Source organism: Haliotis cracherodii, unplaced genomic scaffold (genome assembly GCF_022045235.1).
Source record: "Haliotis cracherodii isolate W230 unplaced genomic scaffold, xgHalCrac1.p SCAF_8, whole genome shotgun sequence".
Taxonomy (NCBI): Eukaryota; Metazoa; Mollusca; class Gastropoda; order Lepetellida; family Haliotidae; genus Haliotis; species Haliotis cracherodii.
The window spans coordinates 52,312,386-52,340,296 of NW_027266341.1; the positions used below are offsets into that span (position 1 = coordinate 52,312,386).

The 27,911-nt window shown below is 41.0% G+C and overlaps 1 protein-coding gene across 1 annotated transcript in view; it reads right to left on the reverse strand.

Annotated features, from left to right (window-relative positions):
- The window catches only part of LOC139449724 (guanylate cyclase soluble subunit alpha-2-like), a 105,355-nt gene extending 80,812 nt beyond the window's left edge, over positions 1-24,543 (reverse strand). Inside the window, exon 1 of the mRNA XM_071231238.1 lies at positions 23,871-24,543. Coding sequence (XP_071087339.1) covers positions 23,871-24,143 — 273 coding nt within the window. The 5' untranslated portion in view covers positions 24,144-24,543. The remainder of the gene's footprint in view (positions 1-23,870) is intronic.
- Positions 24,544-27,911: the final 3,368 nt, after the last annotated feature.

Consider the following 27,911-nt stretch of genomic DNA (forward strand, 5'->3'; position numbering starts at 1 on the left):
TTAAGAAGGGGAATATCCTCGTAACTCTCCATTCCTTAAAAATAATGGGCCTCGGCTCCTGCGGGGCCTCTGCTACATTATTTTCTAAGGAATGGAGAGTTACTCGGACATTCCCCTCTACATACTGCAGGGAAGAATATACGTTCCATGAAAGTTTGTTTGTTAAACATGAATGAAAGAGCCATCAGTATGCAATGACACCGTCAACCATTCAACACGATCCTTTTATATATGGCTCATGCGACACACAATGCATGGAGTGCTCGGTGCTCTTCTTCTGCGGAACCCCACAACGATTGTAATACAATAAATTAGCATTGAAATAGGAAACGCGCTTATATAAGAATTCGTAGTGTACATACACGCTGTCACTGGGTTAATACAGTAGATCGATATGCACAGTCACTGCAATGGTGAAACCATTTGATATAACATGCCGTGATGTGAGGGCATGGAAGATTGTGTATATAGACCTATTATGATAATAATAATAATAATAATAATAATAATAATAATAATAATAATAATAATAATACAAACAAACAAAGAAGCTGCATGGCCTGACGTAGACCCTAATGAATCACACTCTGGTATACTGGTGGTCAAAAAAAGTTTCATGTCAAACAATACTGACACACTGACACATACGACAGCAAGTATAGACCCCCTAATTACAAGGATCCGCTGATCGTGGGTTCGAATCCTACATAAGCGCCAATTATGATCCTTGTTTTGTCAGCACCATCTCCGTTCTCGGTGTTTTCACCAATTTGGCAAATATCTCCAACACGTGTCACTTGGCTTTTATCTCTGAATTTTAAACTGTTATGACGTTTCATAATCAACATTGTATAATTAACATTCTGTTCAAAGCGGCGTTAAACCAAACTCCATTGGAGATGATGCATACCTAAATATTGACTTCAATGTAATATTCTAATGAGGCACGTTCATCTCAGGCGTCGCAATTCGTTGTGCAGAGTTGCCCCCCTTTAGCGTGCCAGTATCCTATGATTGTGGGTTTGAATCCCGAATCGCCCCTCGGTTTGTAAGCATCATACCGTACTGTTGTGTTCCATCAAAGTGGTAAACGTCAAAGACCTGCATCACTTCGGGCTTTCCTCCCACATCAAGCCTACACGCTGTGATATGACTGACATAGTGTTCACTCACTTACTCACTCACTATTCGTTGTTCATTGCAATTGCATGGCATGACATATTCATGTTTTATTCTGAAAGTGAAAGTTAGTGTATGAATAATGCTTCCAGGCATACAGCCAACTTACAATCACATAATTTGTCTATTTCAGTCTGGACGAATGCTATTACAGTAGACGCGTGGCAAATTATATGTACATTTCATGACATAAATAACTAACATGTCTGTCATGCAGATATACGTTGCACAAAAACCTTAATTGATTGCGTAGAAAGCTAGGGATGTGTTTGCTCTGTCAAAACACATTAAACACGCGGGGCAAACTCCGGACTACATTTAATTAAAGTTGAATGGAGCCTACCCATTACTGCAATATCCGCTGAATATGGGTGAAAACACTTAAACCAGTCTATATTAAACAGAGTAAAGGTGCAGACATGCTTAGTCTCCGTAGGACATGCAGATCACATCGATTGAAACTTCTGATCAATAATTCGTCTACCAAAGCTATTAAGCTGGGTGGACGCCATCCCAACGACAACTGCATAGCGATCAGCAATATCACGACAATATACGAGATGATAGCGGAAATATACGAGCCCATGCGGAGATGGCCGAGATCCACGAGCAGGGCTGCGTGTTTAGACCTTGTTTGTTCAGTGATATGGGATGGTTTATGATTTGGGTTTCTCTGATAATGAAGTGAAATCTCCAGGCAGGCCATCATGGCACCTTGACACGAGACAGGTGCCTGTGATTGGATAACCCATTCTATTGTCAGTCCAACAATAATTCTCACGTTGCAAGAACAGATTAGAGCCCAACCGCGGTAGTAAACGAGCTCTCCCGGCTCACAAAGTTCCGTGATTTATTGTGTTGGTGATAAAAGAAATAAAACTTACCACATATAGATCTGGTCCAGTGTAAGAAACTTAACCTATCGGAAATATGTGAGTACTGGGAATTCATGAAGTCGTTCATTTCATTAGTTTGCAGTCGAACCGCTGAAATCCATACACGCACTATCCCATCCAGACTGGTTGCCAAACACTGGCGTCCAATAACTTATATATTTTAAATCTCATTACTCCGCACACATTACAAGCATAATCGATTCATCAATCAGGATCTTTGTTAATCCGAGCGATATTCGCCGTCCGGATTAACAAGGTTTCACTCTAACATGATCCCACTTTTTATGTCCGGACAGAGATATGTTTTGAGTACCATGGTTCTAATTAACCGTTTTAAGTTTATAAGCTAGTACATGCGTCCTGACTACAGAACACATGTGAGGGGCGGTCGGGTAGCTTAGTGGTTAAAGTGTTCGCTTGTCACGCCGAAGACCCGGGTTCGATTCCCGACATGGGTACAATGTGTGAAGCTCATTTCTGGTGTCCCCACCGTGATATTGCTGGAATTTTGCTAAAAGCGGCGTAAAACCATACTCAGTCAGTACAGAACACATGTAAAGTTTGCAGTTACATTTGATAAAATATAAATGTATTTTACCATCGTATGTAATATACATGAGTTATCAAAACAACATTGGCATTTACTTAAGCGTTTGTATATGTAACCCGTACCGTTTCAATTCATTATTGTTCATTACGAGTAATCAGACACCGAGTTAAATAAAGAAAATATTGATTCGTATGTCTATTTATATTCATATGAATTATTGATAGCACTTATAACGGTGTAGAGAGACGCGGCGCTAAACTGAGAGTGTAACGAATCTAGGGCAGGACATCAAACAGGACGACGCTCAGCATGGATAATCATCATGATAAACCAAAAGCGAGACATGCTAATGATGACGGATGGATCCCCCTCCTTATGTCAGCCTCCTTTAGTATTTCCAGTGTATGTATCCTTCCGCGTCGCTTAATAAAAGTAGAGCCCAATGCAGATCACTGATGAATATTTGCAACTTCGTCTGACATATGTGGACAATCGTGTCGTTTTATGTAATTACCAGTTCCATGGTTGGTTGGTTTGTTGTTTAACGCCGCACTCAGCAATATTCCAGCTATATGTCTGGTCGAGTCTGGACCAGACAATCCAATGATTGATATCATGAGCATCGATCCACGCAATTTGGATCGATGACATGTATCAACCAAGTCAGCGAGCCTGACCACCCAATCCCGTTAGTCGCCTTTTACGACAAGCAGAGTCACCTTTTACGACGACTACTAACGGGATCGGGTGGTCAGGCTCGCTGACTTGGTTGATACATGTCATCGATCCCAGTTGACTACAGTGTGATGGTATATGCTTTGGAATATGTGTTGAGAATACTATCAATAATCAGTTAGATAGCACTCGTATTCATTCCAGTAAAGTACCTTAATGGCTTAATGGCGTCCAGATCATATCAATAGAGTGGGTGGAGATTTTGTGGCAAATTGGTGTCAAGTATTTTTCTGCTTTTGTATATTTGTGTTGCACTGAACGTGTGCTTTTCATATTTAACAACTGGATAGATCTCCTGTCCATACAAACACCAAGAACATGTAAGCTTTTAACGTAAATTATCGATCCCACTAAAGGTAGCTATAACTGCAGCCTACAAAGTAACTGTATATTTTAATAGTTAACGAAATTAAGGATTTCACGAAATACAGTAAAGATTATGTATTTTATCATTCGGTTGGTTGGTTGGTTTGTTGTTTAACGCCGCACTCAGCAATATTCCCGCTATATGACGGCGGTCTGTAAATAATCGAGTCTGGACCAGACAATCCAGTGATTAATATCATGAGCATCGATCCACGCAATTGGGATTGATGACATGCATCAACCAAGTCAGCGAGCCTGACCACCCGATCCCGTTAGTCGCCTTTTACGGCAAGCATGGGTTGCTGAAGACCTATTCTACCCCGGAATCTTCACGGGTCGAGAGATCATTCGGAGTATTGATACAATAACACTGAGGGAATGTATTTGAGCATTCGAAATGGTATACAATCAGCTGCGTAAACATTACTCAACATCTATGAAGGCCCAAACCGTAAAATAATCGCTCTAATTATTTATGTAAAATAAAATAAAAAAAACATGACAATAATTTCAACTTAAATTGGTGCAACCAAAAGTGTCACACTCAGTGTTATTTTGCCACAAATGTTATTGAAGATTCATCGTTTCAAAGATGTCAGCATAAATGAAGTAACACAAAAACCATAAAATACTTCTCTTGCCAAATATATAATTAAAGCACAATGACCCTCCATTAAAATTAAAACTATAACGAATGAAGTTATACCTTTGTCATTTCCAACATGGCGTTCATGTCTCATAAGATGACTGGCTAATGCGTTTACATTCTCTCGCATTCATGCTAAATGTACATTCTTGGAGAACCACGTCATTGATACGCACGACATTAAAAATGCACGTTCACGATAGATATAGGGACATACGACTTATTATTGCCCTTTAAGGACGTGATATATTCACCTGTGCCTTTGATATTTAAACGCATAATGGGGCACTCTTTATTGATGTCAAGAAATCAATGCACCCTGGGGGTGGGGTGGGGTGGGGGGTGGGTGGTGGGTAGGGCGGAATTAGGTATAAGAAGGTCTATGTTCTAATTATACCATTAATTATACCATTTTCTTCTAAGAAAGAGTCGTGTTTGTAACAAGTACACGAGATTCGACATACTTCGACTTCTAACAGAAGACATCTATAAAGTATTATAGCACATGCTTCTACCACCTTATAGCACCGGAAACCACAAACAGGTTCTAGTCGTTTACATTTTGGTGAAGCCCGATCACGTCTATGGTACTGACGAACTAAGAAATATAATCAGGCGAGTTGGAATTCGAACCGCGGATCAGCTGTGTCTGGTGCATATAGGAGATGGAATTCTGCACAGCGAGTCAGGCGGTGGGGCTCCCATGTCACTTCTCCAGTCACGACATGGCTGAAATATTGCCGATGTGACGTTATATTTTAACTCATTCACTCTCCAGGACAGGGGATATTAAATGGAGATTAACGTCGCGTTCAAGATTATTGCACCTTTATTGCGACGTACTGGTACGTGTGTGTGGCTGCTTGTACCAGTCTGGTTTTATAGTGCTATCCAGCAGAGATATCATGACCTCAGACACATTCTGACTCCGTGCCTACCAGTCCTTGTTTGGAAACAAAATAGACTTTATCGACACAGTCTGCAGGGAATCAAAAGAAATGTTTCCAATTGTGTTTACCAACATTTCCATTCTGAAAATCACTCCATCCTTGGCATGAAAGTTAGCATATTAGAGACAACACGCCATCTAATAACCTCAAATACAGTCGGCCTGACAGGATGCACAGAGAAAATCATTGGATTTGACTGTTGTTTTCGGCAATGCCATATGTCTGTAATGACAAAATAAAAGACGTTGGCAGGCTTTCTTATCAACGAACTGCCAAAGTCAATGTATTGAGTTCTAACGGCGGCGCCGCAGCCCTGGTCACAAGAAAAGACGAAGGCCAAAAGATACCATTGATTTGGAAGATTTGTTGCTCCTCCTTTAGGAACCAATGGGATTGCACAAAGTAAGAACAAGACTGGACTCTGTGCAGTTGAAAGAAATCCAGCACATTTTGCTAATGGAGGGTCTGCAAACAAGAGCCTATAGTGTCGACTTGAGAGTACAGTGCTTAAATTGCTTTGAAACGTTAGGCCAGCCAGAGACGCCACTGAATAAGAAAAAGAACGTTCCTGAAGTGTACAAACAGGGAATTGATGCTTTGAACATAAGTAACATCTAAGACAAATATCAGTTTCCCTAAATGTCCCAGAAAAATGTCAAGAACAACTATCAGTTCAAGAATGGCTTTCTCCTTTTCGAATAAGACCCGTGAAGATTCCGGGGTAGAATAGGTCTTCAGCAACCCATGCTTGCCGTAAAAGTTGACTATGCTTGTCGTAAAAGGCGACTAACGGGATCGGGTGGTCAGGCTCGCTGACTTGGTTGATACATGTCATCGATCCCAATTGCGTGGATCGATGCTCATGCTGTCAATCACTGGATTGTCTGGTCCAGGCTCGATTATTTACAGACCGCCGTCATATGGCTGGAATATTGCTGAGTGCGGCGTTAAACAACAAACCAACCTTTTCGAATACCATCTCATCCAAGTTGTTCATTTATAGGAACGTGTTGCAGAATGGAAACTTGGCAGTTCATAATGTACATGCCACTACGTGGGGCTACCATGACTCATCACGCTGCTACCAACCAACATGTTGGTCATATAATCAGATGGGACTTCTATTGTATTGACAATAACAACCTTCGTCAGTTATAATTCAAATAAGTAAAATATATCATGAACAGCCTGCTATCTATTGGGATCACTTTAAAATCATAATGGATGTTTTCGAAGCGTTTGCCAAGATATGGGCAAAAGAAGATGAACCTGTTGAATGTCTGTCAGAGTGGGTTAAACCAGTGCGTTATGTTGTCATTGGTGGAATGCGCGACATGAAAAAAGGGTTACATGATTGGAACACACCCTTTCTGCCCCAGCCAACTGCCATTTAAAGTCTGGCAGCACTACATGAAACGTTTGTTGCACCCACTGACAACACCACACGATTCTTGCTCAAGTGAGTGCATGAGTATGGTTTTACGCCTCTTTTAGCAATATTCCAACAATATCACGACGGGGAACACCAGAAATGGGCTTCACACATTGTACCCATGTCGGGAATCGAACCCGGGTCTTCGGCGTGACGAGCGAACGCTTTAACCACAAGGCTATCCGACCGCCCCTCTTGCTCAAGGGTTGGTGGATCATGGTAACAGCATTCGAGGCCTTAGTAATGCTTTCTAAAGGTTTTATGACAGGCATATGGGGATAACACCAAGTACCATATTTGAACATATTTCTCCATGACACGGTCTCCAGGACAGGCCATTAGATATTTCTTTAAGTGGCATTTAAAAGATGGTATGAAGACCAAGGAAGACATTTGTATGGTCTGCTTGGATTTATTGATTGTATGGATTGTATATCCAATTGTTCAATTGTCCTATTGTAGATACTGTAACAATGACGTAACAGAATCTTCAATGCTATTGTCTTGGATCAAAGTTTTCAAACGCAGATCACTCAGCGAATCATTTCAGATATCGAATTCCTCTTCTTTGTCGACGATGTGTCAACGATGTTTCAACGCCGAAAGAAAACACGGACACATTATTATTAAACATATACATTTAAATGGAAAAATATATCTCTTCTGTATATTGAATTATGTTTGTAGGTTAAAACAGTGGACGAAGAATTGTACCGTGTATGGTATGTTTTATATTTTGATTACTGTCTGTTTGTTGTTTAACGCCGCACTCAGCAATATTTCAGCTATACGACGGCGGTTATAATTACTGTTTTAAAAGGAACAAAGTACCCCACAGACCTATTGGTCGGATATTACATCTGCCTGCTGCCATAGCAAACTGTCTTATTCTGCAAAACATGTAAAATAAAAAAAAACAACACTTTTCTTTGTGATCTTCTTCCTTGAGAATAGGATTCCCTAATCTACATAAGTACTTCTTTAATGACACAGGACGTTGTAAAAAATACATATGCATTTTTCACAGAATAGTGTGCTGAAGACTAATTTACACATGTAGATCCTTCGCAGCAAGCACTAATTAAATTTGTGCTTAAACATAGATATGTTTTGTCAGATTTAGCCGTTGTCCTTGGCAAACTGTGAGATGTCTGTTTGATGTATAATTTAACATTGATCAGCGGTATACCAGCCATAAAACGACGGATATAGCTGGAAACGCCAATGGGGAAAGGTGACGACGAAACTAGATATTCAGTGTCACAATTTATTTCCAATTATGTGAAGAATGTCTCAATCGATATGTCTACAAGTAAATGACTCGCGGAGGCTATAACGGAATATACTTTATTCAACATGCATATGTATGCTTTTAGCTTTACTATCAGGGACGATCCGGGGTAGAATAGGTCTTCAGCAACCCATGTTTGCGTAAAAGGTGACTATGTTTGTCGTAAAAGGCGACTAACGGGATCGGGTGGTCATGCTCGCTGACTTGGTTGATGCATGTCATCGTATCCCTATTGCGTAGATCGATGCTCATGATGTCAATCACTGGATTGTCTGGCCCAGTCTTGATTATTTACAGACCGCCGTGACTAACTGGAATATTGCTGAGTGCGGCGTTAAACAACAAACAAAGGAACAAATCAGGAAACACGGGTGGCCCAGTCGTCTAACGCATCGCAATTCGCCGTACAGAAGTGAGTCCCTTTGCCGCGCCAGAAACCTACGATTTTGGGTTCGAATCCCGAATCGCCCAGTTTACATTTTTGTCTGTTAGTACCATACTCTTGCACGTGGGTTTCACCAAAACGACTCACCAAACTCACTCACTCCGTGTATAGTGGTATGCAAAAAATATGGAATATTTTAAATTTTACTCAAAAGACCGATACACGATGCCATGTTGTCTCCTTCAGATTTAATGGTTTCATAACCAACCCTATGTTATAACACACAAATCAGTTCAAGTTTTCCCTCATGAAATGAAAATGGATGCGTGTATACAAGCAATAACTCTACCCTAGAGACGCCGAGTGCATAATGAGATCTGAAGAACCACAACTCCGGGTGACTCATCACACGAAAATTCCTACTTGTTGGGACAGTTCTACCTGAGGTAGGAGAATGTCAAGTTGCAAAAGTCACCACAGCAATAGCTTTGTATAGTGTATAAGAGGGAGTACTGTGTACTGTTGACATGTCTCTCAGTGAAGGTCACGTCCTAGCAAGCATACACACGTTCCCCGGGGTCCTAACCCTGACACAGGCACACATGCACATAGGCACACGGGGGGGGGGGGGGGGGGGGGGGGGGGGGGGATGGGGGACGGGATCAGGGATTGATTGAAAATCTTCATTTTTTTATGTTTACGTGAAGAAATTTGAGCTCTCTTAAAGAGAATACCGCCTCCGTGGTCTAGTGGTAGAGCGTCCGCCCGGAGAGCGGAAGGTCCGGGGTTCGATCCCAGGCCGCGTCAAACCAAAAGACGTTAAAAGATGGTACTTGTTGTTACCCTGTCTGGCGCTCGGCATAAAGGGCCTAAAACAAGGACTGGTCGGCTCGGAGTCAGTATACTGTGTCTGAGTGGGGTATTCATGTTATACTGCGGCATGTTATCTCAGTGTGCTAGCACTATAAATCGGCATCGATCCTGACTTGTACAAGCAGCCACACACGTGCATGCACGTCGCCATAGAAGTGCAATAATCTTGGACGCGACCTCGACTCACCACCTCTGAATGAAAAATGGAAAATGATATCGTCAGCACTCTGTTGCTGTTATATTGGTGTTGAAAATCGATAACGTGATAATAATTAGTAAACCCTTGTTAGCTTGAAGATAGTGAGTGGGTATGGTTTGACGCCGCTTTTAGCATTATTCCAGCAACATCACGGCGGGGGACACCAGAAATGGGCTTCACACATACCTATGTCGGGAATCGAACCCGCGTCTTCGGTGTGACGAGCGAACGCTTTAACCACTAGGCTAACCGACCGCCCAAGCTTGAAGATGAGGAAATTGTCAAGTTAGGTTATGTTCTGGAGACTGCCTAATTTGGTGACATGCATAGAAGATTTTAGTAACGATCAAAAAATGATATTATATTAAGCGATATGTCGTGTTAATAGTTTTCGAGATTCCATCATGTTTATATTAAATCACAAACCTTTATCACATGGCATAGTGAGGTAATGAAGACACAGTACATTTGAGCATTATTAATTCTGGACCCTTTTGGGGATCCCTTTGGGATCGGATTGTCAGACTGGATGACTTAGATTTTGCATGTCATCGCACCCGACGGCGTGAACCGTTGCTCATAACAGCAATCACTGGATAGTCTGGTCCAGACTCGTTATGCATACGCCGCCGCTATAGATCTAGAATATTTCTGAGTACGACGTTAAACAACAAACACACGCCCATACCAAAATGTATTTGTGCCGAAACAACATCAACCTTCAAGTGCATCATTAGTTAGGATGTATCTCATTTAATAATAATAATAATAATAATAATAATAATAATAATAATAATAATAATAAGTGCATTTATAATGCGCCAGATTCCATTCACCAAGTGGATGGTCATAGCGCTACAGTATTATTACCCCGGTCAATGGATCAGTGAGCACTCGATTTTCTTCATTCTCAGCTCCCTGGGGAGTATACAACCCGCCGTGTTTTCGTCCAATTATTTTGAGTGACATTTAAATCTGTAACTTTGAATTTGAAATTTCACTTTTTTATTCGTGACACGCCTTTAACAAATCATTCAACTGTCATCATACATGTTAACTGTCCAACATGAACAGTTAGTATTTACATTGTAAAGGATAATGCTAAATAGATTAAATTACATCGACACCTTTCAGTTTTCCTGATGGCAACATTTGATGGTTTCGAAAAGCAAAAGCTCGAATTCAAATGAGGCGTGGACAGAGGAAATGAGGTATTAAGCACATTTGTATTGCATTGTATTGTATTGTATTGTATTACTAATGCATGTGTTCGAGCGCTTGTTTGGAGAACGTTTGGTTAGATAAGGAAGTGAATTACCTTAAATGAAAATGTTGTGCTAATATTTACAAAGTATTTTTTTTCAGGTGTCATCGGGAGAGATCGTGATAGGCAGAGTGTATTGGCTTTTACATAAACATGTTTGAGTTTTAAGATGCATGTCAGTTTAGCGTCATTATAGGGTCCTGCTACAAATTGATCATGGGAAAAGTGAGTTGAGGTGAGGTGAAGTGGGGTTTAAGGTTGTGTTCAAGATTATTGCACTTACATATCGACGTGCGTGCGTGTGCGTGCGAGCGTGCGTGCGTGCGTGCGTGCGTGCGTGCGTGTGTCTACCACTGTGTGTGGACTGTTGCCAGTTTTTAGTGCTAGCCTACTGAGATACAACGCTGCAGTTTAACACGGATACCTCATTCAGACACAGCATACTGACTCCGAGCCGACCAGTCCTTGTTTGATTCCCTGAATGCCGAGCACCAGGCAGGGTAAAAACAAATACCATCTTTTAAAGATTTTCGGTTTGGCGCAGCCGGGGATCGCATGGTAAGGGTAACGAATGGGTTTAACACCTCTTTTAACGCAACGTATAGCCTCAATATTTGCTATACACGCCAGCTGACCAAGAAATTAAACTATCGAGCACGGATAGGTTGCACATATGCTGGTTTGGGCGGATCTTGGATTCGTATCAAGGACTACAAGTAATTAATGGATTCATGTTTCAGTATAAAAGAAACATCAAAGTGGAACACATTCTCTTAATCCGATACATACTAACATGTTTTAGAGACCTGGAATGCCATTCAGTGTCCATGGTAACTCAAACTTGTTCTTTGGCGTACATATCCATAGTTGAGGTTTTTGAGCCAACAATAATAAAAAAATCCTGTATTATACAGTAAAATCTCATTAATCAGGTGTCAAGTCCACATTAACAAGTTTCCGAATTAACAAATTATTGGCATGGTGCAATGAATAAATTGCAAGTGATTCCGTGATAGTTGATTGGCCAACTTATCAAATATTATGCATAAACCGAGAAAAATGAGGCCACGCCCACCAACGACCTCCTTTTTACTGATTGACTGATAAATACAATCTTGTGTTGTATTAATGCGCTAAACGATGTCAATGATTTCAAACTGTTGTCTACATTTTTTTTTGAATGACTAAATAAGCTGTCTGTGAGGTTATTATTTTTTTACGTATTTATTTATAAATTGACTTCAGTGTGTTTTTTGCTTCGTGGATCATTTTACGTTTATACCTAAATAACGGTAGAACATATTGCAGTCAGCTCTGAATTGATATATACTTAATATTTAGGTATGCATATCTGTTTCAAGCGAGATCCTCGAGAAGGAAGGGCTTCCACTTTAACGGTGTCCAGACTAACAAGGTTTCACTGTGTAACGCATGTATACAGGTCGCACGACCCGTTTGATAACGGGTCCTTGTCCGTAACAGGATACCGTTATCCTTTGTCCTTGTAAATACATATATGTATGGAGTGTTTAGAGCCTTTGCAAATACTCTTAACTGGCTTAATCTGGCGAAGCACTCCATGGGGGAGTTTAAACACGACAGCAGAAGAGGAGGGCGACTATGCCTTGAATATTCTCCTATAATATTCGCCACCAAACACAACTGTTTGCATTTCCGACCATTAACCAGTTGGAACTAACAATAAAGCGGACGTGAAATAGATATGTCACGATTTCATTGTGGGTATTGTTTTCGTCAATATTGATGCAGTGTTTTTATATCTACAGCTGTTATTAACAGTCGGTGTCTCCCCCGATCAAACGATACGGTGTGGGAAGAACACACGGAAGGGGTTTATGTTACCCAATAACTGTACGTCACCAACAAAAGCTGAATTTAGGACACGGGGGGGCGGAGACGGTACAGGTGACACCCTGTCACTTGATAGGACATGCTCCCCTGTTGGGATTCCCTCTCCCGGGTAAGAAAAGGCCCCCTGTTGGTCGCAAGAGGCGATTTAATGGAATAGTGAGTTAGTAGATTGGGCGTCATCATACCCAACGGCATTGTCGTTGCTGGATTATGTGCATCCGACATATAGCAAAATAGACCCGTAAAGATCCGGGTTAGAAAAGGTCTTCAGCAACCCATTCCTGCCGTAAAAGGCGACAAGTATGTTGTTTAACAACTAATACATTATTATTATTATTATTATTATTATTATTATTATTATTATTATTAAAACTATACATCCTTTTCTACATTGCTCCCAAATAGCCACCCACATAGATTTCTGGCAACGAGTAACATGGCGTCGTGTAACTGTTGGACAGCACAAAGTCAGAGACTCCTCAATCTCTCGTGTCTAAAGACGAAGTCAAAGAATGTTTATTCGCAGGTAGGTCCCTCAACATATACAGTTTATACATATATAAACATTAATACACAGTAAGGCCTTTGAGCTTAATGGGTAACACCGTATACTACAAGCATATTATTAACATTACATAGAAAAACCTCTTAGTTATGTTTGTTTCTAGATATGTGATGATGTTATTTTGACATATTTACAAAATATTCCAGGAATGCCACGTCACTTTATCCTGATCAGTACAGAGAAATACAGAATGACATTCATTCCGCTTGTAAAAATAGAATATAATGTTAGTAAAAGATAAATTGCGAACCAAATACTCTTATCGACTATTCATCCAAGCTTCTGCATAGCGTGCATTTGTTGTCTTAAAATACAGCATTCAGACTTGGACGTACTGTTCATTATATACTTAATTACAGTAAAGTACGTTTATAACGAACACGCTTATAACGAACTGACGGATATAACGAACTGATTTTTTTGTCCCGACTATTTGCTATTGTTATAGTGTATATATGCTCATAACGAACAACGGTTATAACGAACTAAAGTTAGTGGTCCCTTTGAGTTCGTTATAACCGTAGTTTACTGTATATATAAATATATTACATACTTAAGATGTGGGTGATGAGTTAATCGCTGTTGGTTACGCCTTCTTGTTTAGCCACCAACACTGCCTGTTTGTTGCCATATCATATCGTAATCCGTATTATTATTTATTATTATCATTATTTACAGATGTAAACTAAATAAATTCAGCAAAGAGGGTTTGGGTGATCCTGGGACAGTCAGCATCAGCGAATGGGACTTCTCCCAGGAAGCGCTGCCTAGTCAAACCCACCCAGAACTTTTTGGAGAATGTGAAGGCCCCCCAACACTGCAACCTTCTGCATTACCCAGATTGTCAGAAGGGGTGTATTCCTGGTAGCAGCCCCGGGTGCTCTCCCGATGTCAGTCAACAGATTGGGGGGTACCGAACCTAAGGCACCAAGAACAACCTAAGACACCAAGAACAATGGGGAGTCGAACAACTTGGTACTTAGGATGAAAGCGTGACATTACGAAAGCGAGGTCCGCATATTTGCCATGTTTTTCTTGAATCGTGTCAAAAGGGACAGAAAAATTCAATGATATAAATAATTTCATTGGAATTATTAAAAAGGACAAGATCAGCATTGTTGGCCTGGATAGGTACGAGGCTGTATACGGGCCTATTCCAATATCGGATATCCAGAGCTGATTTAAAATATTTAGAAATTAAGTTTGCCAAGATTTAACTTATGTAAAGTGTTTCAATTTGAATAATATATGTCTCCTATTCAGACTATTAAAGGTCGGAATATCGATTATTATTCTGTTTTGTACATCTTGTATTTGGGACATGCATTAGGAACCAACAACATACAGGAAGTAAGAGAGTGATTCTGGAAATATAGGCATGAAAGCCCCGTCCATTGGTTGGCGTGGTGTGTAACCCGGTACAGTAGATTAACATACAGCAAACTACGTTTATAACGAATACGCTTGTAACGAACTGACCGATATAACGAACTTATTTCTTAGACCAGGCCATTTGCTGTATATATGCTGTATGTATGCTTATAACGAACTGTGGTTATTACGAACAAAAATTAGTGGTCACTTTGAGTTCGTTATAACCGTAGTTAACTGTACATGCATGCACAAACACACCATATGTGAACGAACGTTTCAGCCGAAGAAACATGCCCTTCGTTAAACACCACCGTTCGATTTCTTCCTTCACGTTCAGGTTCCCGGTAATGTTAATTTTGAAGAAAAATACATGGTCTTCGCTGAGCTGATAAGACATAAAATTTGCTTTGGGCAATAAAATTTAAAATACTCATAAACGTATACTGACGTGAATTTATACAATACAAACATAGCTGTGGTAAAAGAAATTTACATTTATGTTGAGGTGAGTGCAGCCTTTCTGTAGTCGTGCGAATATATTGGAAAAACGTGGACAAAGTCCCGAGCACAACAAAGAGCCCAACATGAAAGAAGGTGCAATGGTTAGGACCCGGTAACAAATGGGCTCAAGGCACGGTTTCTGGAGAGTTAATTTATATTACTATTACTTCTTTGTTGTTGAACGGTTTGTATTGCAGAATCCAAAATGTCAGGCGCTGCAAAAAGCTTCGGTTACGAGAGACAATACATTAATATTGACACTCATAATTATTTCTAAAGTGTCACAGGTCATATGAATAAACAATAAAGACTGCACTTGTTTACTCTGTGTCCCAGGCAATAGCATATCCTGTGAGAACTAGACTCCGTGCAGGTCCGGGCAGATTAAGAAAAGGTCACGTCAGGTATTTGTCACAGTGATCCCGACTGCGACTCGGGAGCCAGTGCCAGGTCATTGAGACCTTCTCGTGTCTTCATATATACATCCTTAACCTGTACCACGGGATGATAGACCTGCTCTGTCCGCACAGATGGCATTGTTATAAATGTCTCTTGTGCAAAACTGGATTTTTTTAAATTCGTGTTTTTAAAAAGAAATTAACAATTGGAATGGTTTTGTTGAATTATTGTTAATGGTAAAACAAGAAAAATATAATTAATTTCTAAGCAACGATAGCTGGGGAATGACTGTTAACATTTGTGGCGATATGCTGAAATGTATACTTTAAAAGCTCGTGTTCATCAATAATAAAAGGGACTCGTCAGCCCCGGCACAGCTTGAATGGTTTGTGGGATAGTTCTACCTAAAGTGATAACTATTTGGTTGCAGCGGCAGAATGTGTTCAAGATGACGTTTACTGCGATACTAAGAAAAACATCTCCCCTGTGTGTGCGGATATTGTCGTGGGTATATTTTAGCTGAACAAAGAAGGATTACAAAGAAATGTAACGTATACTCCCCAGGGAGCTGAGAATTAAAATCGAGTGCTCACTGATCCATTGACTGGGTAATAATAGTGTAGCGCTATGAGCATCCACTTGGTAAATGGAATCTGGCGCATTTTAAATGCACTTATTATTATTTAATAAATACTTGAAAAACAATTGAACCATTAACCGAAATATCATTTTTTTTATAAAATTGTGAGATAAGACCAATGGATGGAGATGGGAGACATTAAATATAAATCAAGATATCGGAAGTTCGAGACGGACGAAGTGCCGATATCGATTCTCCAGGAACTTATATCTCTGATTCATCTTATACGATGTACGAAAAAATGGAGTTCGAGTCAACGAAGTTACTGAATAAATCATATAAAACATAAATGTCCATTTTAAATAGTATATTAGCCGAATGCATAAACTACATCTGTTTCTTGTCTATACGTTGAATATATCTTTACAGTGAACCCGTCCCCATGGTGACTAAGTAGAAGTTTATAGTGGCCAGTTCTGTGTCTCTGCTAATTGGTGATGCTCATCTTTTCAGTCACTGGATGGCATGGTCCAGACTCCATTATGTGTGGACCTCGTTATATACTAGGATATTGCTGACGGTGGCTAACTAAAACCGCTCACTCACTGACACACACTCACTGTGAAGGAGGTCGGGGTGGAGGAGGAAACAAACATCTCTTCTTTACCCACAACATCTTGTTCTTCATAACAACCAACATGTCCTGCGAACTATTTATTATTTATCATTCTATTGTTAAACATGTTGAAAAATATTTTTTCAAGCATCTACGGGAACACCCCCCCCCCCCCCCCCCCCCCTACCCACACACACACACACACACACACACACACTGAATATCATATCGACTGCTATATTAACACGTTAAAGATGCTCTGAGGTATGTTGGCAAATGTTTCCTGTGCGAACGAAGACATTGTGTGTACGTCTGGGGGCATTGGGGTAGCCTAGTGGCCAAAAGCGTTCGCTCGTCACGCAGAAGACCTGGGTTCGATTCCCGACATGGGTACAATGTGTGAAGCCCATTTCTGGTGTCTCCTGCCGAGATATTGCTGGAATATTGCTATAAGCGGCGAAAAACATTACTCGGTCACTCCCTTGTAGTCTATATAACATCACCGAAACAAATTTCATTGGGCGTAAAAGGGAAAATTATATAGATGGATCACTGAAAATTCAATGTGGACACCAGGTATTCGCTAAGAGTAAGCATATCCTGTCCCACGGGAAACATCCGCCACTGCAAAAAAATAGTGTTTCTTGACATGGAACCACTGTCACTATTGCACATCATCAAACTGCATAACACGTTTTCATCAAATTTGATGGGGATGCCAGTTTGCGCATGCCTTGTCCACCTTTAACGTGGCTCAACATCTTGCATACCATATGTACTATGTAGGACTTGCAAAACCGCTACAGACCGCCAGTGTATGATATTACTATATAGCATATTAGCACCATGTGCAGTACATATCACCACAGTAGGAAATGTGTACACCATATGTCGACACCATCAGACAGAGGGAAGTTCAATGTTTGTTTAATCATGGTAATGGACTGGGGATCTTATAAACAAATCAGCTGTAGCGCTAGCAAGAGGCAAAGGGCTTATTAAGGCGTGCTTTGTCATTTTAACTCCAGCACATGATACAAACAGGACGTCAGAAATATTGACAACAATCATCATCACTTTTTTAACATAGATAGTAACTGTTTCATGCTATGGTAAAAACAATATTGTATAGTTTTGGCTTCACGGTATATGGCGTTTAGACTACAGAAAATTGCCCATTCATCTGCATCCCGCGCATGTAAATACATTTTGTTGTGTTTATATACAAAATACTTGAAATGGAAATGTTTAATGTGGAACAGCTTTCTTCAAAGCGCACAGCATATTGCATGTGAAATCCGGTCGTTATTAACACTTATATCAAACCACGCGGAAAGGACTTTACTCATGCAATGAAATACACCCCAGGGTGAGAGTACATTAGGATTACTAATGGAATGGAAACATATATGTTCCTGAACATAACGTGACAGCTTTTAGGAAGTTCAAAGCTTAATATATATCCTACATGCATACTCGCTGACGGAAATGGATAGTAACACAGTCTGTCATTGTGATATGGGGCGGTGGGGTGGTCCATTTGTTAAAGTGTTCGCTCGCAACGACAAAAGCCCTGGGTTCGATCCCCAGATACTTACAAATGCGTGGCATGAATGGTCCCATCTGTGATATTGCGGGAACATTGCTGAAAGCACCGTAAAACCCTACTCACTCACTCATTTATTCACTCATTGTGATGTACACAATGTGCTTAGATAAACGTAAGAAATGTGGAAAAACAGCGACACCTCCAACACCAACTTTATAATCTCGGTGAACCAGGTAAGAAGATTAGTGTTTCTCTCTGATTATATATCCTCACGAACTGGCGTATATGGTTTGCGTTTATTAAGGTGTAAACGTAAACCCTGTGTGCACCTTCATGAGATCATCTTCTCTACACGTCTCCCTGCTGTCACAAGATCATCTTCTCTACACGTCTCCCTGCTGTCACAAGATCATCTTCTCTACACGTGTCCCTGCTGTCACAAGATCATATTCTAACACGTCTTCCTGCTGTCACAAGATCATATTCTCTACATGTCTCCCTGCCGTCACAAGATCATATTCTCTACACGTCTCCCTGCCGTCACAAGATCATCTTCTAACACGTCTCCCTGCCGTCACAAGATCATATTCTCTACACGTCACCCTGCTGTCACAAGATTATATTCTCTACACGTCTCCCTGCCGTCACAAGATCATCTTCTCTACACATCTCCCTGCCGTCACAAGATCATCTTCTCTACACGTGTCCCTGCCGTCACAAGATCATTTTCTCTACACGTCTCCCTGCTGTCACAAGATCATCTACTCTACACGTCTCCCTGCCGTCACAAGATCATCTTCTCTACACGTCTCCCTGCCGTCACAAGATCATCTTCTCTACACGTCTCCCTGCTGTCACAAGATCATCTTCTCTACACGTCTCCCTGCCGTCACAAGATCATCTTCTCTACACGTCTCCCTGCTGTCACAAGATCATCTTCTCTACACGTCTCCCTGCCGTCACAAGATCATCTTCTCTACACGTCTCCCTGCTGTCACAAGATCATCTTCTCTAAACGTCTCCCTGCTGTCACAAGATCATCTTCTCTACACGTCTCCCTGCCGTCACAAGATCATCTTCTCTACACGTCTCCCTGCCGTCACAAGATCATCTTCTCTAGACATCTCCCTGCCGTCACAAGATCATCTTCTCTACACGTGTCCCTGCCGTCACAAGATCATCTTCTCTACACGTCTCCCTGCTGTCACAAGATCATCTTCTCTACACGTCTCCCTGCCGTCACAAGATCATCTTCTCTACACGTCTCCCTGCCGTCACAAGATCATCTTCTCTACACGTCTCCCTGCTGTCACAATACCACATCCCAAACACGTCCGACACGTTATCTCCCATCACACCAGGTGTTTGCCAGTTTAAGCACACAGCTAGAAGAGTCTCCCACACCAAGCCAATCAATGGACATGTCTTCTGGCAGCAACCTCAGCCCATCTCACCGTGCGCTACTTCAAACTCAATGTTTGAGCCAAACAGTTAACAAACTGAAGCGTGAAGGAACATCTCGTGTTGAGACTGATTTCACTGCCTTGTAGGAACGTCAATTGAGGAGTTCACACAGACACAATGGACACTCAGTAACCCGAACACCTTCGTTTTAAGCGTCTGGGTTAACACGTTTAGATTTTACGAAACAAGGAAGAAGATATACTAGTATTTATTTGTGTCCTACTGTGACCCCGGGAGGTACGGTATCCGCAGAAGAGCCTGTGTGAAGTGTCACAGTCTAGTAATACATTTCCTTCATACGTTCCTACGGAAGCCTTTTAGGGCCATTTGTTTTTTGTTTTGTTTTTTCGATACTATCTTGAAATTTCAAGATAGTAAGTTGAAATTCCAAGATAGTATCGAAACAAACTTTAAAAAACAAATGGCCCTAAAAGGCTTCCGTACGTTCCTTCCAGGGGCCATTTTGAAGCATAGTGAGTGAGTATGGCTTTACGCCGCTTTTAGCAGTATTCCAGCAAAATCACGGCGGGGGACACCAGAAATGGGCTTCACACATTGTACCCATGTCGGGAATCGAACCCGGGTCTTCGGCGTGACGAGCGAACGCTTTAACCAGGCTCACATTTGGTATCCGGAAAAAGGGGATGTTTTTGAAAAAAATATAACTTGCAGTGACAAAACATGTTCACTTTTTCCTTTTCTTCACTTGAAGCAGTGACCGAAAAAAAAGATTTGTGCTAAGAAATATCATAGCTATCATACCAAGAATATTAAATTGTGGTCCCATAGTCACTGTTAATGAAACTAATACATCAGTGATGTAGTTCATTACGTGTTGTTCTGTCGCCGTATCGACACTTTCATCAGCCAGGACAAACACAGGACCGTGTGCACCTGTACAGAAGCAATGGCGCATAGGCCATTAGCTTCTTTGACCCTTTCACGATTCCAATAAAAAAACATCTCTTAACGAAAGTCAATATAGTTCAAGCCCATGCAATATGAGCGTTTATTGACGATGTCGTGTGACTGCATCGATGTCGTTCACTGTGGCAATCATGGGACATTGATCACAGCCACTGTGGCCGGACACAGACAAAGAAATTAACACGAGCAATATACGGCCTCATTTCGCGTCATTGATCGGCATGGACACCCGTGTAAGGAGCTGGGACCTGGTTAGATACAACATGGCAGTCCTGTCTGGGAGTTCGTGGAATTATCTGACCAGCAGGTTTGATCGGAAGAACATTTCGATAATTGTTATAGATTGTAGCTGGGATCTGCTCATGCATACGTTCGTAACAAAATTACAGGATCTCGACAAGGAAGAACCTAGATTACCACAGACAAGGGAATTGTTACGTGAACACCAGCATGGGAATACCTCTATTTGGAAATATCCCACAATCCCCGAACACCAACATGTATTTTGATTGACTGATTGATTGATTGAGTATTTTTACCCCACATTTATCAATATATCAACAATATCGCGGCTAATGGACTCCAAAAATGGGCTTCACGCATTGTATCAATGTGGGAATCGAACCCTGTTTCGGCATGACGAGTTAACACTTTAACCACAAGGCTACCTTACGGCTCTTATCATTTGATTGCTATGTGTGGTTATTACTATAATTCGACGTACAGGGGGTGAACAGGGGCGTCGCAATACGCTGTGCAGAGTTGCGTTCCTTGGGTGCACAGAAACCTTTAATTGTGGGTTCGATTTCCGCATCGTTTCTAGGTTTGTCAGCACCATACCCGTGCTCAAGGGTTTCACCAATAATTATAAACGTCCCAGACCTAAATTACCTCGGGTTATCCTCCCACATTAAGCCAACACTCCGTAGCATAACTGAAATACAAAGTGGTTCACAATCAAACTGACTCACTACGGTGGATTGGCTATAACAGTTTTGACCTTGCTGGTTGTGTCTCATCGTACCCCAATGCGGATGATTGATGTTCTTGCTATCAACCACTTGCTGGTGTGGTCCACATACCCTTCTGTAGTAATATTGTGCCTATGGCGTACAACAAAATTATCTCTTTACTATAAACTATGTGTCATCTATACTTAAAGACTCAGGTCACGACACAAACACAATCCCTTTATGTGCAATTACGTCAAATAGAACGGATAGACAGCTATTAGTGTAAGTCCTGATCTGTTAATCTGGACACTGCATTCTTCTGTTAAGAACGTCTACATGCACACACAGGACATTATTTCGTTACGTTTCATTAATCCGGACATCGTTTATCCGGACACCCCGCTTCCCTGTTCAGAACGTCTACGAGAACACAAAGGACACTTTCGTTACAATGTTTCGTTAATCAGGACATCGTTTATCCGGACACCCCGCTTTCCCATTTAGAACGTCTACATGCATACAAAGAACACTTTCGTTTAAATGTTTCGTTAATCAGGACATCGTTTATCCGGACACCCGTCATTCCCATTTAGAACGTCTACATGCATACAAAGAACACTTTCGTTAAAATGTTTCGTTAATCCGGACAAATTTGCTCGTGACGGCATCGTCCGGATTAAGAAGGTTATTTCATTTTATGTTCAGAGGTTATTATCAGGTACTATCCGCGAAGGAAAATACTGTAAAACAATGAATCGTCACATTTTGACATCTTTTACGCAGGTCAGCGTTTCTGAATCAACGTACCCGTGCTCGTGGGTTTCACCGAAATGGTTAACGTCTGAGACCTGCATCACTTCGGGCTTTCCTCCCACATTAAGCTGACACGCCGTGATATAACTGGAATACTGTTAAAAGCGGCGTTAAACCCAACTCATTCACTCACTCACTCTGAATCAACGTGTCCATACAAGGACCAGCTGTTTTTTTTACAAGGACAAATTACCAGGACATCCCCGATGCCATTGGGGCCTAATCACTATTGTAACAGTCGATAGGATCGATCCGCTGCCCCCGCGCAACAGGAAAAGTAGCCATGGCGTTGGAAGCATGTGTAGTTTAGCGGGTTAAAGCGTTTTCTTTCCTCGGACTATTTCTTAACCATAACATGTCTCTACAGAATCAATAGGTATCCAAGGCATACTTGTACACATCCAGTACAAAAGCGGGTAAGAAAAATACACTCATACATGACTGTGATATGATAATATTAGTGTGATTAGTGTTTAAATACGTATTGCTTGAGTGTAAACGATGTGTTTATTCAGAGTCGATATACAAGTCTTATATCAAAGTTTTAAACACAAAACAGAATAAGAATTCCTATAAACCTCTCTCCATTATTATGTAAATAATACATTTCCTCGATTATTTAGCGAAACAGATTTCATTGGACGTAAAAGTCAAAATAGCGCTGAAAATGTATCAAAGACATGTTGATCATGGATCAGCGAGACGTGGTGTGTCACACTAGCAGGTGTAATTTGCGTTTGCCAGTATGGAAGCACAAAGCCGATGGCCATTGTTGGGCCGGATTCACGACAAAACATAAGAGAGAGTTATTACGAAGTGGGTCTTTGTTTATGACGGAGGGACACGACATAGCTTGATCCGCGACCTCAAACAGGCTGTCATAAATCTAAACCAAACACTGATGTTGTTACTTCAAGCAGCTCGTTACATCAGAACAACCGTCGCTGACCTATCAAGTATGTAACCTTAGCTGAAATCCCAAACTCTCTTGAGATCCGAAAAATATTTCCACTCAAGGGGTATACATTACACGGGGTAATAAATGTTCTCAAGTTTTAAACTGTCAGCGAACATAAAGTATTTTTCATGCACATGTCTCTCGTGTGTATTTGAAATTCTGTTATTGTAAACATGGGACAATAAATTTAACAAAAAACAAACAAAACATAAATTTATAACCGCATGTGTCAAGCCAAAGTATTTAACATTTTGTAATCTATTATGAGACGCCGGTACGGTTCACACATAAATAAAACTACATTATCCATGCACAATCATCTTATGGTCTGTATATATGTGCCGCGCATACAGCCATAGATAAAGGTAGTGTTAGAAAAGTGTTATGTCTAGTATGAAGACTTAGTACAAACACCTGTTAAACCGATCACCTCGAGTAAGAGACCAGCGCCAGCACCGTGTAAAAGCCGTTTGTATGCATTATCTGCTCGCTTTGTTGGGTTATTGGTGAGTATAAGTGTTTGAGTTACTTACCGCAGGGATAACGAGGGTTCCTACTCCCTCAATAAGTCCCGTTAAACTGATTGTCCGGTCGCCTGACCCGTCCCCTGTCTCGTCTGACCCTCCGGAGGATGCAGTTGATATGTTGCTTATTTTCCTCGATCTTGGCGACTCATCCGAAGAAGTAGTCTCCTTACTAGTCCGTCTCTCCGGTTGTCCATCTTGAACTTTTTGTCCACTAAGAGAACGCTGTAACAATTTAGCCTTGTCGCGTTCTATACCTTCTTTAAAAGGACAAGTAGCCATGTTTAGATTTTGATAATTCTCCAAATACTCACATAAGCGATTCTACACAGAGGCAGATCAGGATAAACTTGTAAATGCTATATTTACAAAGTTACGGTATATTCCGGAAGCGTGGTAAGCATGGCATCCAACACTAGCTGCACTATAGGATTGGACCGAGTCGCAGCCGATCGCAGTCAGCGATGCAGTCACATAACGCCCTGATGATGTAGTCCAGGTGAGTTGCAGTTTAAGCCAGTGAGGAGAGACTATGTTAAATTACATAGAATCACAGACGCTCAAATCAGGGCTCTCTTTCTACAGTATCCACGCTAGTTCACACACACATCTCGCCGCACACTCTCCACAGCTAGTGGGTCAATTACAACTAGTCGCCGCGCGCTGAATGTCGGGTAAGCTCGTGAACGACTCGACCGTCAATGAATGAATCTTCCACGAGAGATGTTCATATACTCTCTCCAAATCAATTCATATCGCAACCACCCTCATCAATAAACACTGCTAATTAGCTACCTCGCTAAACGCAGCAAACTTGGGCCTTTCTTGATAAATCGTTCCGTGTATGGTATACGCATGGAATAGGCGTTACACAGAAAAAGGGATTATACTCCAATACCGTTATTACTTGAGACGTGAGGAATATGGTCTCTCATAGTCTTTGCAGCGCTGCCGGGGTATAGGTACGGCGTTCAACTATTCAAGGACTACATAATATAGCCAACTGAGTATGCGGGGCTTTCTTCAATGAAGGTACTATAGGCATTGCTATTCGCAGTGGGGTATAAATAGGAATTGTCACGTACTATGTGAACGTTACTCTGATCCCCTACCCACCGTGCCACAAGGCAGCCCGACCCAATAGCATGGCTATTATTCCCATGAATGCCTTTATTCAAATCCTACAAGACAAAGTGGTTTCATTGTCACCTCACTGCAAAGGTATCTATAGTACAGCGGAAAATAGCCTTCAAATGAGCATTGCTATTTCGGAGCTAAGTATGTACCGGCTCGAACTACGGTCTTTCGTATTGAAAGAGAAGTGATCTTGCATTTTCTTTTGAACAGTCGTGTGTATTTAAGAGGAAAAAATATGACATTTTGTAAACAACTCCCCTTTTTTCTGCGTCACCTCTAACAAATAATCCATATTTTAATGTAAATTCAGACAGCACACATCTATATTAATGCTCTTTAAAGTTTATCTTTTTTCATGACGATAGTTATGCAATTTTCATAATGACCATTTTATTTTGTTTAATAAAACATGATATTTAAAAATAATTGTATAAATTATTTCGTAGATATCTTTGTTTTGAATGCAAACTGAAGGTGAGCAGAAACTGTGAAATCCGCCTCGCAAGGCTATGGCACACGCGCGGACGTACCAGCCTCTCGCTCTCATACAGTAAACCAGATTATCGGTAGAGCGCACGGCTTGGTCTCGGCCTGGTGTACCGCGCTTTGTGTTGGATATCATATGTGGATAAAAGACCATACTCTAGATATACCTTGACTGCCAACAGTCAGTAACAATTACTTTTCTTATTTATGTGATCAATAATATATAAGTTTGTCTTAACAGCGACAATGTGTCTGTGTGGATGACATCTTGTTGTTCTGCCCAGGGAGTTTGGTTTGTGACCAGAGACAAGCCTTACACAGCTGTGACATTGTCAAATATTATATATAAATATATGTATATGACATCGTAAATGTATTTAGAGGAAGCATTATTTCCTACGTTCAGTTTTACATTAATGTCATCATTTATTCAAAATATGTCCTTCACATGTCATTATGAGCTGTTGTACCAAGGTAATGTGTGCGTGATGCAGAGATGACGATGTAATGTATGACTATTAATTACATTTTGGTCAGGTTCAGTGTCGTGTCAGAGTAACCCGATGGCGAAGATCGTTGATCATGTCATGTCGCATATATGGGGTGCCTTGAAGATGTATATCCTTTAAAGTTCGCCATATATTCTGTCGCTCAAATGTGGTGCCTAGATGACTTGAAATATATCCTTAAAAGGCTGTTGTATATTCTGTTGTATACACGGGGTGCAGTAACGATTATTTAAAATATACCAATCAGATGTCGCTATGTTCAGTCGCATATACTGAGTGCCTCATATACTATGTTGGTGATAATCATAAAGGTTTTTCAGTTTTTGTATGTTTTGTCATACAGAGACACATACACGCAAACACACACACATGCACATACAGACACACACACACACACACACACACACACACACACACACACACACACACATACAGGAGGGTAAAGCCAACGGATAAAAACGATATCCGTCGGGGTCATATGCGGATAGCTATGCAAATATCAAAGGTCAAGTAGGGACCACTTTCAGTGTTTATAAACAAACATGGCGTCGCACTTTAGTAAATTCAGAATTAACCATCGTGAATCTGGAGAAACTACAGAGATAATTGCTACAATTATCAAAAGAACAGTCCAATATACTGAAAATCAGTGTCGAACTGCGACGTAATTGAGGCATTATATAAGTTTTGGCAACTTTGGAGATATAAATTTCGAAACAATTTTGTGAGGGCACTAGACCTAGCCAAGCGGGATCAGAAGCCATATCTGTGCTTGTAGACCTCTGCGGCTTGAAACCTTTTCCACACATAAAAATAGTTGGATTTAGGCAAAATATGTATGAATTGTTACCTTGTTTCGTTTTGGCGCTGTGTGTACATCTGACTGAAATTCTTAACGTTTTGACAGAGCAGGCCGACTGTCAACAACGTCTGAACGTGGCCGTGACGCCGTGAGAATAATTACGTCACACATACACACATAAACAGACGCACACAGACACACTCACTCACTTACACACACACACTCACACAGAGACAATCGCATAAACGCACACTGACACAGACAGACACTCACTCACACATACTCTTGTATGTATATTATCTATAATGATTTAAAAAATATAACCAATGACGAGTCAAATGTATACGGAGCCTACATGCTGAGTCAAACTGTTCCTGTCTGTCTGAATATAGACGGCGCCGTGAGAATGATTCAGAATATGCCATTTAAAGGTTGATTTTACCTTCTATATTTGTTTATTTGTTTGTTGTTTAACGCCTCACTGAGCAATACTTCAGCTGCATCCTGCGAGTCGCCTCTGACGACAAGCCTGGGTTGCTGAAGATCAATTCTACCTCGAATCTTCTCAGGCAACCTTTTGTAAGCATGTATGGGATTCCGATATGGTAATTCAAGAGACATTCCTGACAAGTTATGTTCTGCGATTATAAGGAGAGATTAGAACATATCCTTTACATGCCGCCTATGCTTGTTATGTCGCTTAAACTTTACACCGATAACATTTAGAGAATACTACGTTCTCTGTGACAAGAGTCGGTCGGGTAGCCTAGTGGTTAAGGCGTTCGCCGTCACGTCGAAGACCCGGGTTCGATTCCCATTTCTGGTGTTCCCCGTCGTGATATTGCGGGAATATTGCTAAAAGTGGCGTAAAACCACATTCACTCACTCAACCTCATTTTGAATTCAATATGACGTTATGTCGAGGGTAAGCTGGATTCAAATTGTCATGGTCTGACTTATCCGAATATCTGTCAATGGTTGACTGAAGAAGGTCCACGTCCACGTGCTACTTTAATGTAACTATCATTAACTGTATCAACATAGAATGTAAGAAGAAAGATGAATGAATTAATACGAGCCATGATTATATTTCTGCCTGGCGTAGTAGTGATTGAT